The sequence below is a fragment of the Molothrus aeneus genome, chromosome 3, assembly GCF_037042795.1.
Source record: "Molothrus aeneus isolate 106 chromosome 3, BPBGC_Maene_1.0, whole genome shotgun sequence".
NCBI lineage: Eukaryota > Metazoa > Chordata > Aves > Passeriformes > Icteridae > Molothrus > Molothrus aeneus.
In genome coordinates this window covers 48,440,826-48,456,711 of record NC_089648.1, presented here as the reverse complement: position 1 = coordinate 48,456,711, position 15,886 = coordinate 48,440,826, and the positions used below count along the sequence as shown (strand labels likewise).

At 38.8% G+C, this 15,886-nt stretch overlaps 1 protein-coding gene across 5 annotated transcripts in view; it reads right to left on the bottom strand.

Annotated features, from left to right (window-relative positions):
* The window catches only part of PDE7B (phosphodiesterase 7B), a 170,350-nt gene that overhangs the window by 37,167 nt on the left and 117,297 nt on the right, over positions 1-15,886 (bottom strand). For 4 of the 5 annotated variants that reach the window (XM_066546852.1, XM_066546849.1, XM_066546853.1 and 1 more), the window contains one exon: positions 731-814. The exons of the other annotated variant lie outside the window; for it this stretch is intronic. In XM_066546852.1, the coding sequence (XP_066402949.1) occupies positions 731-814 (84 nt within the window). The remainder of the gene's footprint in view (positions 1-730; positions 815-15,886) is intronic. 5 annotated transcript variants of the gene reach the window in all.

Here is a 15,886-nt window from a genome sequence, read left to right as displayed (position 1 = left end):
AGTTTACACAGCATCCAGGCTGAGTGCTACAGGACCCAAGACTTAGTGGTTCTTTTTGTTTTATTTTTTTTACACGCTCGCTAATGGGTTTGCATCAGTATAGAGAGTCCATCAGGTGAAAAAAAACCCAACAGGGCCTCAATTTGTTTCTTTTTCTTTTTAGATTTGCTGTCCTTTATTTACAACAGTGGCAAAATAACTTCAATCAAAATGAGGTTAAGATTATTTTTAACAGATGTTCACTGCTGGCCTGACCCAAAATCCATTGACGTCAATGAGAAGACTCCATGGGGCTTTGGATTGGGTTCTAATTGTTGGAAAAATTAATGTTATTGTAAACCACTGGTCAGTGCTGTCACATGCTCCCCTTCTGTGCCAATTCTATATGACCGGATAACAGCTTCACATAAATCTGTTCCAACTGTTGTCTAAGAGGCTAAAGGACACAGAGGTTTATCTCTTTAATTCTGAACTGCCCCTGCTCCTTCCCTAGCACACCCCATGGCCCTACTGTATTTACATTTGACAGATTGAGCATTATGGACTATTCACACAATCAAAACATTTCACAGCCAGACACTGAGTGGAAATAATGGAATTAATGCTGACTGTGTGAAGACAGCTGAGGTACAGATATGTATGAGAAGAGGTAGTTTGGTTCATACACTTCCAGTAGAGATTTTTATTTGTTTTTATTTAAATACAGACCTTAAAGAAGGGTTGCACTTACTGTTAAGAAGACGGAAGTCTATAAATGGGTAGGAGCCGCGGCGCTCGGAGACAACCCCTGTCTGACCTCTCACCCGTGCATCTCCTGCAAAACACAAAATCCCCAGAGATATTAGAAGGGGCAGCTGCCTTTCCCTGCTGTTTTCATCTAGATCTATTTTTTAATACAAAGTGACGACATTACACTCCTCCAGTGGGAAAACTAAGGTCCAAAAATTCATCTCCCATGACATCCCTGGGTAATTGGGTAAAGCAGTACAGCTGATCCTCTTATCAGAACAAAGACACAAAAAACCCTTCATTGCTGGCTGGGATTAAACAACATTATCCTATTGAACAACTTCTTGCCCAGCAAGCAGACTCTCACTGCTTCACAAGAAGTGCAGACATCTGCCTTTTTTTTCCTCAAGCAAGAACAGGTAGGACTCTGACTGTCAGGGTTTTACATACAAAGGTCCCAATCCCAGACTAGGCCCACAATCCAATGGACCTCCACAGCTGCGGGAACTGCTCTCAACACCATTAGTTGATGAAAAAATCCCCCCTAAAAAGTATTAAGATATTTTTGCACTTAGGTGGGTGGTTTGTATGTTTGTTTGTTTGTTTTTGTTTTACTTTCTGCTCTTTGAGCACTCTAGAAAACGCAAACCTTCTCCTCAAACACTGCAGCTGTTTTATGTAAGTGAAAACTTGATGTTCTCAGATAAGCATTACTCTGGAGCGTTAGCATGTATATTTAAAGGTGATGAAGTGCCAACACAATACTAAGAATTAGTACTGTGTATTGCTGTGCAACTCATACTGACTAGTTCCTGACTTACCATGTAATATTGATGAAATAGGCAAAACTAATTTAAGGAGAAAAATGCTCCCCAGGATATATAAGAGTTATAAAACCCCTCTCCAAGTAGACAGGAAGTAGTGGGCAAGCATATGTCAATTTTATGTGCCCATAATTTTAAGTATCTTGTAGTGAAATGTAATTGTTCCTTTACAGGCAATCAACAAGACCAAAATATTAAAAATTCTTAAATAAGATGAAGTCTGGAGACCTTGAGGTTCTAGTTAAGAGTACTCTAGTTCTTCACCATACTAATTCCTCTTCTACAGAAACAGAGACCACAGTGTTGAAAGCATACCCACTGCCCATCCTTACACAGCTCACACTAGTAGTAGTAGTAGTAGTAGTAGTGTAGTCCTATCAAAGTTTGCAATGAAGTGTGAATTTTTAGTTACTTTGAATTGCATTTCCTCTGGGATAAAAATATAGCATCTGACTAATCTAAACCATAATTTAAGAATTTGGCTGCTAGTGCTAGCTTCTACTGCTTGTGTTTAAAAACAAGAAAACATCTTGTAGCATAAAAGAAGGACCTAGTTAAATGCTGTTAATTTTTTTTCTATCTAATGTTCACTTAAAATGTGCTTACAATTATGTCGAAGGGAACAAAGCCAAGTAGAATTACTAAGTTAAATATCTGAGGTGGAGAAAAACTTCCGTGCCCTCTAGGGGTCCTTAGAGATACGAAAGACACAAGAGAGTGCATGCAAATTAAGAATATTTCAAACACAGTCACTTTTGATTATAAATATAAATCTAGGTTCTCTCACCCTTACTTTCACTTTGCTTTTTTGTCCCCAGAGACAGAACACATGTTCCCCATTCTCAGCTCCTTCTTGCCAACCACTCTAAGGAACCAGTCCAAAGCAACTCAAGCTCCTGTTGACCCCAATTATCCCTCCTGACAGCAGGGGCAGGAGGTGCAAACCTCTACCTGCTCTTCAGCTGTTCCACTTCAAAGGTATGCTGATGCCGTGGGTCCACCTTCATCAGCAGCTTAAAATTATGTGTAATGTAATTGTGGCAATGAAGGTACAAGAACCCATCCCCCCGTGATCCTCACGTTAAAGAGAAGAAGGGTGGAGGCAAATAGCTGGAGAGTTTGTAGAACACCGACGCAAGATTCACCAGCACCCACAAGCCAGAGATCACGAAGCAGCACCCAGACTTAAAAGCACTGCTCTCTGCCACAGGTAACCCCATCAGATTGGCTCACGTGTGCACAAAGAGTAAAAATGGCAAGCACATGGTACGCATGATATAAACCCAAAAAAATCAGGCAGGCTTGAGCCTGCTGCTGATACAGGCATCAGCAAATTAAGAACAGGTGTGAATTCAGAGCATGCCTTGACCAACGCTTTCGTTTTTCTGCAGGCACCAATGAATTAACAGGAATCTGCAAGTAATCCCCTGTATTACACACTAATAAACATGTCACTTGTGACTGTATCAGCGGAGACATTAAAAACAAAACAAAAAAAGATAAATTCAGACTCCAAAAATCTGAAAAAACACCCAAAGCATATGATACTATAAAACCAGAAAGACTGATATTCTTTCTAGGCATGAAATAATGCATCTATCAAATCAGCAGAGGTACCATAGTACTAGACAAAAAGAAAATCATATACAGTCATGTATCAAAAGGATTCCTTAACTCTGATCTCAGAAGTGTGAGCCCAAATTTTGAGGAAGAGAACACTAAAGGTAGGTAGACAACTGTAACACCGATGAAAAGATAAGGTGGGCTTACCAGAAGTAGACCATACAAGACACTTAATTACCTCAAATAAAATAACTAAGTGTTAGACAAAAGTAAAAGAAAGCAATACTGTAGTGCAATTCAACAATATGAACCTCATTAAACATCCAAGAGAAGGCAAGAGATGAGGGCAACAAATGAAGACTAAAAATAAGAAGATAACACGGTGCACCGAAAGAAAACTTTTACATGGGAACAATTACTCCGCAATCTCCATGATATTTAGAAAATTTATGCTGGGAATGGTCCTAAAGAATTTTTCTTGATGATCTTGACACAGAAGAGCACTAATAATCCTTAAGGATAACACAATGCTGGGAGATACCAGGTATTGATAGCTACAGCTATTTTAAATTAAGTTCACCGCTGCTGTCACCTCTTCTGTCCCAGCTGCTCTGTGGCCCAGATGCCTGATGTTCCTGGTAGCCCAGCTTCCTCCCACGGTCCTGCTGTCTCATACAGACCTACAGACTAGCCAAATTAGATGCTTATGTACACTATTCAAAGCAATTTCAGCAAAGAGAGGGAAAGCAATGGAGCTATTGATGGAATTAGTAAGAAATGTGAATGAGTTTTACTGAACTAGCAAGCCCCAGGAATGGAAGTCATGACAAATTAGTCATTATTAGAATTGGCTGTTTGTGTAATTTTAAATTTTTTACAGACAATATAATTTTGGACTGTCTCTAGCACTACAGGAACCTGTATACAGAATAAATCTGCATCCTTGCTGACTTAGGAAAAGCTGCTAAAATCTTTATATTCTTATATGATTATTAACTTTATCCTGAGGGAAGGCAAGTTTCTGATGAGTCAAAGATGTTATCAAGTAGCTCTACCTCATGAATCTGTTATTTCAAAATACTTCACCAGGTGCCACCTAGTCTCTCTCTACATCATTAGAGAAAGATTAGTTAGGAAGTGGTGGTGGGCTAAATCAACCACACCTCCCTTCCTCCATTTTTTCTTGGCTCATGTATTTGGAAAATATTTATATTCTTCCCTGTTACTTTTAATTACATCTTAGTAAGGGATTGCACCAGATATACAACTTGCCACATTAATTTGGGCCGTTCATGGCAACACACTCAATGCTATTTTTTTTGCTTTGGCAGATGACTTTGAGGCTGACTTTCATCAGTCCACCAGACCTTTACATCTTTTTGTCTCCACCTTAAAAATCAAGCTAAGCAGTCGTTCTGACAATTTATGCAATTAGCAGTTTTAGATAAATAATACTTTTTAGAGAGAAAGGAAGGAATTCTGTGGTAACAAAGCAGGAAATTTTGACAGCTCATTGTGTTCCCAAATGAAACAGGCAGGGTGAAGGGAAATGGTCAGGGTACAGATTCTCCTTGACTGCTTTGGGCTGAAGATGCAAGGCTGGAACATCTGCAGCTGCAAACACCAGGGGCTGCACCCTCACTGGTGCCAAGCTGCCACAAGAGCTTCCAGCAGGGAGATCTCCCAGGGGCTGCTGTGCTCTTGAATTTTACTTTGTCGTTGTTAAAACAAACAAGAACACAAACCAAATAAACCAAAGCAACGCGTTTATGGAGCCAGTGCTGTGAGTGACACGCATGACATCACAGGCACAAGAAAATCATCTATAGGGCAAGAACCACTGCACTACTATAGCATCAAGGGCACTTCAAGATGGTTCAGAAGGGTTAAGAAAAAAATGAGGCAGCTCTTAACTGCCTTTCACATCTGGAGGGAAGAGCCATCTGCACCGAGGAAAACAACTTCTCCAAGACTTGCCTGAAACAGCATGCGATTCAATTTCACTGAGCAAGCACAACAAATTAGGAGAGAAAACAGGCCCATAACTGTGACAAAACAACAGAGTAGCTTCATCCAGCAGAAGTCGGGACCAACCACCAAATTATTGATTCTATTTAGTACACAGCTCTATGTGGTAAATCTGGAATACCACAGCAAATTCACAAGAGGTTACAAGTATTTATGCCAGTCAAGCTTTCTTACAATCTTCATTCCAGTATTTCTTAAGTTGACTGTTCAGGGTACATACTGCAGTGGCTGAAAATTTTTCATGGAAAACCAAGTGGCAGTAGTAAGGCCTCCTGTGGACTCCATGGAGTCCATGGCACCTCCACTATTTCAGTTATGAAAAAGCTTGGGATTTCTGACCTGAAGGAAGAAGGCTTGATGATGTTTTAAGCATCAATCTGGTTTTAGTGGAAAGGTTTCTAAAAGAGAGAAGCATTGCTCTGTAAAAGTAGCAAACTCAAATGAAAAGCTATGTTAAAAGTGAGTACCAGAATTACTGGAATTATATTTTTATTTGAAGACATCTAATACTTGTTCATGGTGATTCATGTTGGTTTGGATTATTTTCATTCTGTTGTATTAGTGCTATAAGTGTTACTGTAAATTCTTTTTTGTCGAAGGCATTTTATAGAGATTTCTCATGTGCATCAGATCTTCTGAACAAAACCATTTCCTCTGAACAGACACAAAGAGACTGATTTAAGGGTTACAGACTCAGGATGACTCCCCTTTGCAGAAGGAGAAACTGGAGCAGCCACCTCACTTCATTCATTTGTAAGCACTGAATTTTTAAGCATGTAAACATTCCAAAATGTAAGTTTTTTCCATGCTGTATGCTGGATGATTCTACTATTTCTGGTACTAGTCCTAATGAGCTCATAAGTTTTGATTTCATCCAATGTATTCTGCAGTTTTGTTTCAAAATGCTCTGCAAAGGAAAGTAATTGATGGTACTTCTTTTTATGAAAAGAGCATAAAATGATGATGTAGAAACTGTAGTTCAGTTTTGTAAATGTGTTTTACACAGAAAATTATTTAATTTCCCATGTAGTGGTCCTACCCTGTGCATGAATTATTTTTATTTATTACCAGTCAATTACTTGACATTCAGCTATTAAAAATTCCTTTTCCAGCTGCAGATGAGACATTTCACGCATGTTCTGTTTTCTTAGTATTCTGAAGTGCATGGTTGTTCTTATGTTAAACAAGAACTACTGAGACTGCTTTACTCTATCTGCCAGCACTAATTTCTGCCCTCCTTTACTGACCAAAATCCATACCACAGTTGTATCTTAACCAACCATACAGTACCATCACCGCTCCCTATCAGTAAATCCCTATCACTCCCAGTTAGTAAAATGCATGAAAGAGAAGCTGACAATCTGTCCATAAAACCCTTCTCAATGCTGGAATTCTCCTGCTATGTCTTACCTGGATAGAGAGGAAGACCCAAGGATCCACAGGCAAACCTTTAACAGCTGTCCATTCTGACAAATGAACAAATTAAATGAGTATTTTACAGACACTCCAGAAATCCTCTCTTTAACCATATCATATGACACCAGTGACCGGTGAAAAGACTGAACTGAAGAATCTTGAAGGATAGCTCTTAAAACTTGCAGACTTTGGAAAGAGTTCTTGCAGACAAGTGAAAACCAAGAGGATGCAAAAACTGCCATCGAGAACCAGAAAACAGCAGTCATCAGCAACTGAGATATTGAAGCAGCACCCACATTTCCCCCTTCACAGACCTGTCTGCTCTTGCATGAGCAAATGTAGAGCAACACTAGTATCTGACTGTAAAAGTGGCCAGAGTCGATTGACAGACATCAACCCTCCATTTCATGAGCTAACAAAGGTAGGTTTCCAAAACATCAATGTGTTATATTGCACTGGCAATTTTTCACTTGTTTTTGAGTTTGATAATGGGCTACGAATTATTGCCTCAAGGTCAAACGTATTTCACAAGCTCGTAGGTCTAAATGAGTGAAGTAGGTGCCTCCGCCCAGTGACTAATGCTTAAAGAGATTTTCAAAGACCCAAAATGTTTCTGACTGATGCAGATGGAGTCTAAGACCCTTTTCCTAAATTAGGTGCCACGATTATAAAGCAGAGTATGAGGAGGGAAGAATCCAAGACCTCACCCTTGAGGACTGCATTCAGAAAACTGAGACCACACCAAACCCCTTAGCTGTGAGTATGCCTTTCACTGTGATTATCCCTGGGACTATTTGGTAAGAAACAGAACAGATACATGCACCTTTAGTTCACACCAATGTAGGCACACCCTCAAAACACATATGTACTGTATACACTCGTACAGTGTAATATTATCCCACAGCTCAGTTAAACAAAAAACAGCACTTGTTATGCAACAGCCATCGGAGTACTGTTCTGGATAAAACACAATAACTTACCTCTTTGATTCTACTGCATGATATCTACTTAACTTTCAGTATTTTCTAGATAAAATACGAAAGTTTATATAAAAGTTTACATTAAGTGCTAAACCACTGGACACAAATACAGAGAGGAGCATAAGCACGGGCAATTTGCACAGCCTACTTAATTAGGAACTTTTCCTCTTGAAAACAGGAGAGATTCAGATATAGGAAGGTACTTGCCAGTACAAATTTTGAAAAATTCAGCCAATGGCTTTCACATGCACATAAAAAGATAGACAATGTTGTTGTCTAGCAGGAAAGGATAGGGAGTTATAGAAATAAGACCAGGAGACAGGTCTTGAAAATAAGAATCCAACAAGAGAGAATGCTGTATAAATACAGCATTTCAAGGGCAGAAGTCATCTATCACCACCTCCATACTTGAAAGGCATGGTTTAGACAACCATCTTGACTTTGGTATATATTTTCCTTGCAGTGTATTGTAAAGACCAAGCCATTTACTATCTAGAGGGGCTAATGGTATCTTGAGAGTCTCACAGCTGGGATCCCAAATGGAAGCACTCTGGCTGACTTCAGGCTTACCATACTGCTGCTGCTCAGCAGGGTTGGCACAGTAACAGAGGTCCTGGGATATTCTGAAGCAGACAGGATCCTCCAAGGATCCTAGGAACCACCTGTTTGTATGTTTTGTATGGTGTTATTGGTGGGGCATTTCTGTCTCCAAATATTGATCACTGACTTTACAGGGAAAAGTGGATGTTAATATAGATAGGGCACTGAACTGTCTTGATAATCTTGTCTTCCTACATGGTTTGATGGTTTGTAAATGTCTCTGCATTAGAGGACAGGGGCCATGTCAGTAGAATCAGGTTCTTGCATTGCTATCACTGCTTTTACTAAAGAGCCCTCCTGGCAAATGGCAAAGCTTACTGGTTTTCCTAAAAATTAAATTGAATTGTAACAAACACCTTAAAAACTAAAGGATAAAAAGCTGTAATAAAAGTAATAACAGCTACAGCATAGTCTTAGCAACAGGTAGTAGGTTGCATTACCATGGCAACTTTGAACATAAAATCCTACTGTCATGCTACTCCCATCCTTCTCCCAAGTAAATTGCAGCATAAATAAAAGAACATTATTACTTATTCAATTTGAAATTTTGTGATTCTAATCTTCAGCCAGGCTCTCAACTACTGAAATAAACATGTATTTAATAACAAACTTCTAAGACATCTACACTCCCAATTCCAAGTCATTAGGCTTTCATTTTGTATAAAAGAAAAAGATCTGTTTTTTCTAAGACCAATGCCAAAAAGAGATATAGAATTCAAATCTCTATGCAGAGTGCAATAGGTGAAGCTATTTCTGTTGCCATTCCCCAAAGATAAGGATTTTCTTCTCTTATGAATACATCAAAACCCTAAGTTATCCTGAATACAAATTACATTTTCTTAACTGTAATAGCATTCTAGATACAGACACTTTTTCAGAGACCCTTTTGTATTTGCCTATGTATTGTAACTTCAAACTGAATTCTTTCAAACATCTACATCTTATTTTATTATATGGATTTCTGACTTGAACATTGTTAATGCTTTAAATGCTACTAGTGTGAGAACACAATTGGACTCATTGAATCCACCAGTGAGAGTTTTGCAGTTGAAAAACAGATTGATTTTCTGCAGAAAGCTGAGCTAATTGTCCAGCATTTATTCAACCAAATCTGCTTTACATTTCTGCATTCTCATTTCTCACCCACCAATAATATTTGTTAAGGGACTCTTAAAATAACTTTTTATTTTTGTTCTGCAAGTTCTTCAAGAACTTACATGTATACACACATAAAGTATAGACACATAATGGGTTGCACTGACTGAGCCACAAGGTATGATTCTCATTTTCTCCTAAGGCACTATTATGTTGGCAAGCAGGAAACATTTGATATTACAATCCATGTAAATCTAGCAGAGCCATTGCTTAAAATTTGATATATTGTATATAACTAATTTATGTAAAATAACAGTTGATATAATGACATAAATATTAATGAAAAAATGTTGCTCATTCTAAAGTGGAATAGAACATTTTTTTAAATGTTCAGTAATTTGGTATTAGTATTTTTTGTTTCTGAGAAAGAGAAGGCATGCTTGGAAATAACACACAGGATGATAATCATAAGCCCTGAGCTCATTTCCTGGTTTCTTATGGAACAAACTTTTCTTTCCATGCCTCAATTTTCCACTTCTGTGTTTTGTTTGTTCTGAGTAGACAGCGAGTTCTCTAATGCAGGGCCTCAGCGGTTCCACAGCATTTTCTACCTGCAGTTCTGGTCCTGGTTTCCACATTACCACAGTTCAAACACTAATTATCTCTGCTTTTTTTGCAACCAACAGCTAAGTTAGACAACACAATAGAAAATGAATGCAGAGGGGTTTACTGGTGCCATTAAATCAAAATATGCTTTCAACTCTTTAACGTGACACTTAAGAAAATTTCCCTCTATTTCCACAGCTTTGCCCACAAGATTTCTCCACCCTCTCTTTCCCATTAAACTACAAAAGACACATGTTTAAAACCATAAGTAGTAATACAGCAATTGCCATTGACTACTTTTGAAACACCTAACATTAGCCAAAACCTCAAGTCTATCAACACTTTTCACAGAACAGCAGCCTGTGGAGCCAAGCAGGAAAAGCACAAGACCCTCTGAATTTGCTCCCCTCTGATTTTTGTGCTGAAATTGCATGGCTGCCATTTCCCTCACACAAGGAGACTGAGTCTCTGCTGATTCAGTCTGTCTCACCATATCTAACCTGTGGTGCCTGCACAACCCTTTAAGGTGCAGCAGTACAACACTGGAGATGAATGAGGCACAATAAACTCAAGTTGTCTCAATCTTCTGCATTGACCACAGGATGATCCTTCTTTGTCAGTCTCTGCATGTTCTTCATCTCCTCTTTTCCAACTCTGCTCTGCATTATACGTACACACACACACACACACACACACACACACACACACACACACACACACACAAATATAAATATAAATATATATATATATATATATATATATATATACATATATATATATACATATAAACGTATCCCTAACTCTTAAGTGACCCTTCTTCACTGCCTCTGACCAGCAGAAATTGAGCCTCTCCTCTGCTCATTGCCCTCTCCTGAGGCTGGAGTGCTGTGCAGTGCTCCAGTAAAATCCAGCCCAGCAGCACTGGCCACTTTTTCTTCACCACAGAGCTACCCCAAGGGTCTTCATGGCTGGAGAGAGCAATGTCAGGGAGAAGGAGGAAAAGGAAGCACTGAGCACTGGCTTGGCAGCACAGGGAGGTGCCTGTTACATATTGCAGGAGAAAACTTTACTCACAACCTGAAGCTCTGCTCTGATTAAAAGCTTTATCTATATGAGAGACTGCAGGAACAGATGTCTTGAGGTTAATAATTTGAATTCTTTTTGTACATTATATATTGCAATAAATTCTTCTCTATCTTTTGAATTCAAAAGAAGTATCTACAGTAAATAACTGTAAATCTTCTTATTTATTTTTTAAATTTGGTCTAGTACCAAATGGAACATATAAATACCTCCATAACTCAGTGAATTATTGATCAATGAGGCAAGAGAACTTTGTCCAAAATAATCACTGGTTTTTAGTGATAAGGTAACCCCAGCATTATTTGTTTATTCAAGGTGATTATTTCTTGAGCTAGTCCTGGGCTAGTCTAGGTCTTATCATGCAATACTTCTTAATCATAAAGTATTTTTTAAATAAAAAGATAGCATATGTATGTAACATAACTATTCAGGATGGAACCTGTTACATTTTGATGACAGACACAAGAACAAAGCTGCATCAAGTGGAAGCTGAGCTTAACTGATCTACTGCTTGGAAAATACTTTTCTCTTCCTGTTTTGTACACTGTATTTTTCAAATAATTCATTGGATCTAAAAAAAAAATCAAACAACAAAAATAAAAAAACCCAAAAAACACCACACCCAAATCATCAAATGCAGAATCCTAATCTGGCTATAATTTAGCAAATATCCTACCTCTTACAATTAAACAGATCACTCATCTGGATCATTCTTGCTTGTTACTATGCATTTAAATTTTAAAACTTCAGAAAAGGGTGGCAAAAGAAAAAGCTCTGGATCAATCTCATGTTACTCAAACATTAGCATAGTCTCTGTGCACTGTTCACTGTTATGGTTCAGTTGCCTTAAATATCTACAGTCTAAAGTACACTTAAATAGCAGTTTACCTTTTTTCTCCATGGCACATTCTTAAGAGAGGTAAGCAGAAGCTAGCTGAAAGGAAAACAATTATCTACGTATTTCTGTAATTACAAAACACCTGATAAACCCATCTAATTAGGTGCTTCCCATGGGCTAAGTCTGGTTATTTCCCCAGAACGTGGTTTTGTGTTTCCTGGGATGGCTGAGCCCTGACCATGACACAAAGCAGCAGCAGCAGGTTCAAGATGCATCTGGGCCTCTTGGCCAAGCCACGTGCTGGCAACCAGAGCTCCACTGAGCCCAGCAAATGGCCAAGCTGCTGCCAGGGAGTCTTCACCCAACTTCTTTAGACAAATATTAGCTGGGTTCCACTTTAGCTGAGATCCACTCCAGCTCTTTATTCCAGAAACTGCAAAACTTTATCATCTGAAAGGAAGAGCAACCAGCAAGGTATGCAGAAAGGATAGCTTACCATAACCATAACCAGACCCCCTCTCAAGGACCTTTGTTGATTTCACTTTGACAAACAACAATGTCCCATAAGGAACCCGCACTGAACGTTGCCCTTTGTGAAAAAAGGCCAAGCATACCCAAAGAGAGGGAAATCCTATCTTGCCCTAAAAATAAAAATAGATTCTGCTGGGCCCCTTGCTGAGGAGAACAGACAGAGCAGGGGAGAGAAAGCATTTTCCTCCTTCCTCCTACTCTGTACCTACTTCCACAAGAAGTCAGGAGAAAACCTGGTTTTCAGATACACTGCTCCACATCTGCATCAATACATATTTGATTAATAAGCTTCTGAAACCACCATGAATGGACAAAACCATGAATTAACATTGTAAAAACTGTACAAATGATTCATTTGCTAACTGGCCCAACCCAGCAGTCTCAATTTATGAACAACTACACTGGAACTACACCTAGAGACTATCTGCAATTCAGGCCCATTGTGGCATAAACTTTGCCAAAGTTTTATTTACTGCATCAGCATCAAGAACCAGGAGACATATACAGGCAACCCACGGTGAAGGGAGCCAGTGAGGAAGCTTTTTGGGATGTTGGCAGTCCAGAGCAGGCTGGCATCATACCCTTTCTGGAAGCCAAGACACACAGTACTATCTTCCTACTTAATGTCTTCCAATTACTTCATCCTTTAAGAAGGGTCATTAGTAAATATTTTTAATTTTTTAACTGTAAGGTTAACTTCATATTTGAAGTTTCCACTAAAAGCCCCATGCATTTCATCCTTGTTTTTAGTTAATACAGAAAAACAATAAAACTAAAACAGCATCAAAAATGCTCAAAACATTTCAGATATTTTTATATGAGAAATGCCTGGTCCTCCAATGGACAGCATACGCTGCAATACTGCCTTTCTCCACAACCAGGACTGAAAACAGAAGCTGAGGCTTTTGTCTCCTGTGTTTTAACATACTCTTAGGGAATTCAAATAATTGCTCAAGTCTTTCAGAAAGAAGAGAAAACTGAAATCTAAAACTTGTAATTCAACAAAGATAGTTTTTTTGGGTGGAGGCAAAGACTACTGGGGATGTTTTTATAAATCCCAAAGGAACAATAAACTATGCAAATAGTAATTTAATTTTGTTTTCTCTCAAAATTTACCTTTCAATTACAGTTTAGCAACCCAGGAGTTCTATCTTAGATATTAAACAGATCCTTTTCTGAGCAATCCAGCTCCTCAGGCTCCTCCTCAAATAGTATTTTAAAGGAGAAAAAGCAAGACAGTGCTTCAGTATTTGCTCTTCACAACCCCCTGTAAATTCCAATAGAGAATAGCTCTGGCAGAGACCTTTTGGCATGTGCATGTGAAGATACATAAGAAGTATTTCTCGACTCATACTCTTGTGCAATTCATACCAAGCAAAGTGTTTTGTTTTTTTTTTTTTCTTTTTATTTTGCATTTGGTGGGGAGGTTTTTGTTGTTGTTTCGGGAATTGAAAGACATAACAGAAATACAGTAAGGTTACTCTCTTTTTCTTCAAAACAGATTGGTTTCGAATAAACATTGAGTGTAACTTGAAGCAATATTCGAAAAAAGGTTTTGTTTTTCCTAAAATCTACCTTAACAGGATATTCAGAAACTAAGGATTAGCAAGGAAAAATCAAGACCTGTATGAAAATAATCTTAACTAGTTAGACTCTACTTCCAAATGATATCTAATATAAAGGTTCTGTAAATTAGATATTAAATTATTACAGAAGAGCAGTTCTGAAACTGTGATAGAAAAGTTCCACCTTCTTTACTCAAATATTTGGCTGACTGACTGAGCCAGTGAAACACGTAACGCTTGGAAATTTTGAAAAAGTTAAATTTTAATTTGGTTCTACACTGATGAGAAAGTCCATGAAGATTTGTAAGAATCAGCTCACCATTATCACATTACTGAAGAATACAATAAAATTCTGTCTGTAGTTGTAGAACTGACTAATGTTTTGGAGCAGGCTCTAACACCAGATGTATATTACTGGGAGAAACGCTGTATTCCATTAGTTCCCACACAAGTGTAGCAAGGTAATTAATGCACACTGTACTCACAGCTATCCAAGCACAGATCCTGTATCAACCATATGATGAAAAACACTGATTAAAATTTTACCAGATGACAGAAGTGTGCCTAGTGTCTTACCAAAGGACATACATTCCAGTTCACCTTAAAGTGAGCCTCCTGGTTTATTCCTCCCCAACACCAAGCAGCTGAGTAAGTCTTTCTCCAGAATCAACATGGTCCATTGAAGTAGGAAGGGATTGGTATAAAGAAAAATAAACCAATTCTTCCATCACCATCTTATTTGTTTAGTACACTGCAGCTCTGAGTTCATACTTCAGATCAGTTGTTTCACTATGAGATGTTCCTATTCTCTCAGTCTTTATGAGATGAAGCTCTGCAGATGTTTGTTGGGTTTTTTCCCCTAGATATAGGAAGAACAGTTATTCCTAGATCTCAGATATCAAGTACTGGGTGTCTTCAGTACCTGTGTTGGCTCCTGCAGTTGCTCTGAGATTTGCTGGCCCATCTCCTGGTGTCCCACCAGCCCTGGACACCGAGAGATCTTGTGCACGAAGGCCAGTGGAGGTAGTGGCTACATGTGGTCAGTCCCCACAAAGGAGATGAACAGCCTGCCCTGCTTTTCCACCTGAAAAAAGGAATCTGATTCTTGTGAACTGACTTTCCATTTGTATAATAAAAGGGGAAAGTAATTTCCACTCTATGCAAATGGGAACGAGGTTCTGGGGGTGACCTGGTCACCTTCCCATTCTTTGATCACCTCTGTGACCTCACTTCCCAATCTCAGTAACTGGCATCATCACTGGGGACCAGAAAAGTAAATGTGTTGCTTTGGGGAGGTGTTGGGAGTAACAAGAAGAAAAGAACAGGTTGTTCTGAGCCTTCCACAGAAGGAACAGCAGATGCAGCACACCCTCAGGCCCCTGGGGCAGAGGCAGCAGTCTCTGTTCCCACATCTTTCATTTTCAGAAACTGAATGACTGCATCTGCATTCAGATACTGCAAAGTCCACAGATACTGCAGGAACCACTGTCGTCAGTGAAAAATCAAAGTTGTTGGCAATGGTGAAGGGTGAAAACAAACTCAGGCAAGCAGAATCCTACCACTGCTAAAAGGATATGCTATTCTGTTTGCATATTACTGAGGAGTCTTGACAATTCAGATCAGAAACAGAGTTGGAAGTTACGACTTGTAAAAATCACATGTATCCAAGACCTTGATCTAACAGCCTCAGAACTCTGTCTCCTAAAAACAAGCAATGACACCCAGCACTCCTAGGACACTCATGTCAGGCTGTGGGAAATTCAGCAGACACCAACACTTCTAAAAACTAGATGCAAAAATTCACTTACAATTTTTTTTCCTGTAGTCAGGTAAATACCTGAAGTGGAACAGGCAGAAAGTGCAAGAAATTGAAGTTAATATACACTTTCTAAAATGGAATATATATGTGACAATAAGTAAGAAGTAAGCCCTGTAATCCATCCTCAACATGCTAACACATAAAAAGGAAAAATACTACACTACACACAAATATCGAGAGACATTAGTGAAGAATGGAGAAACAGAACT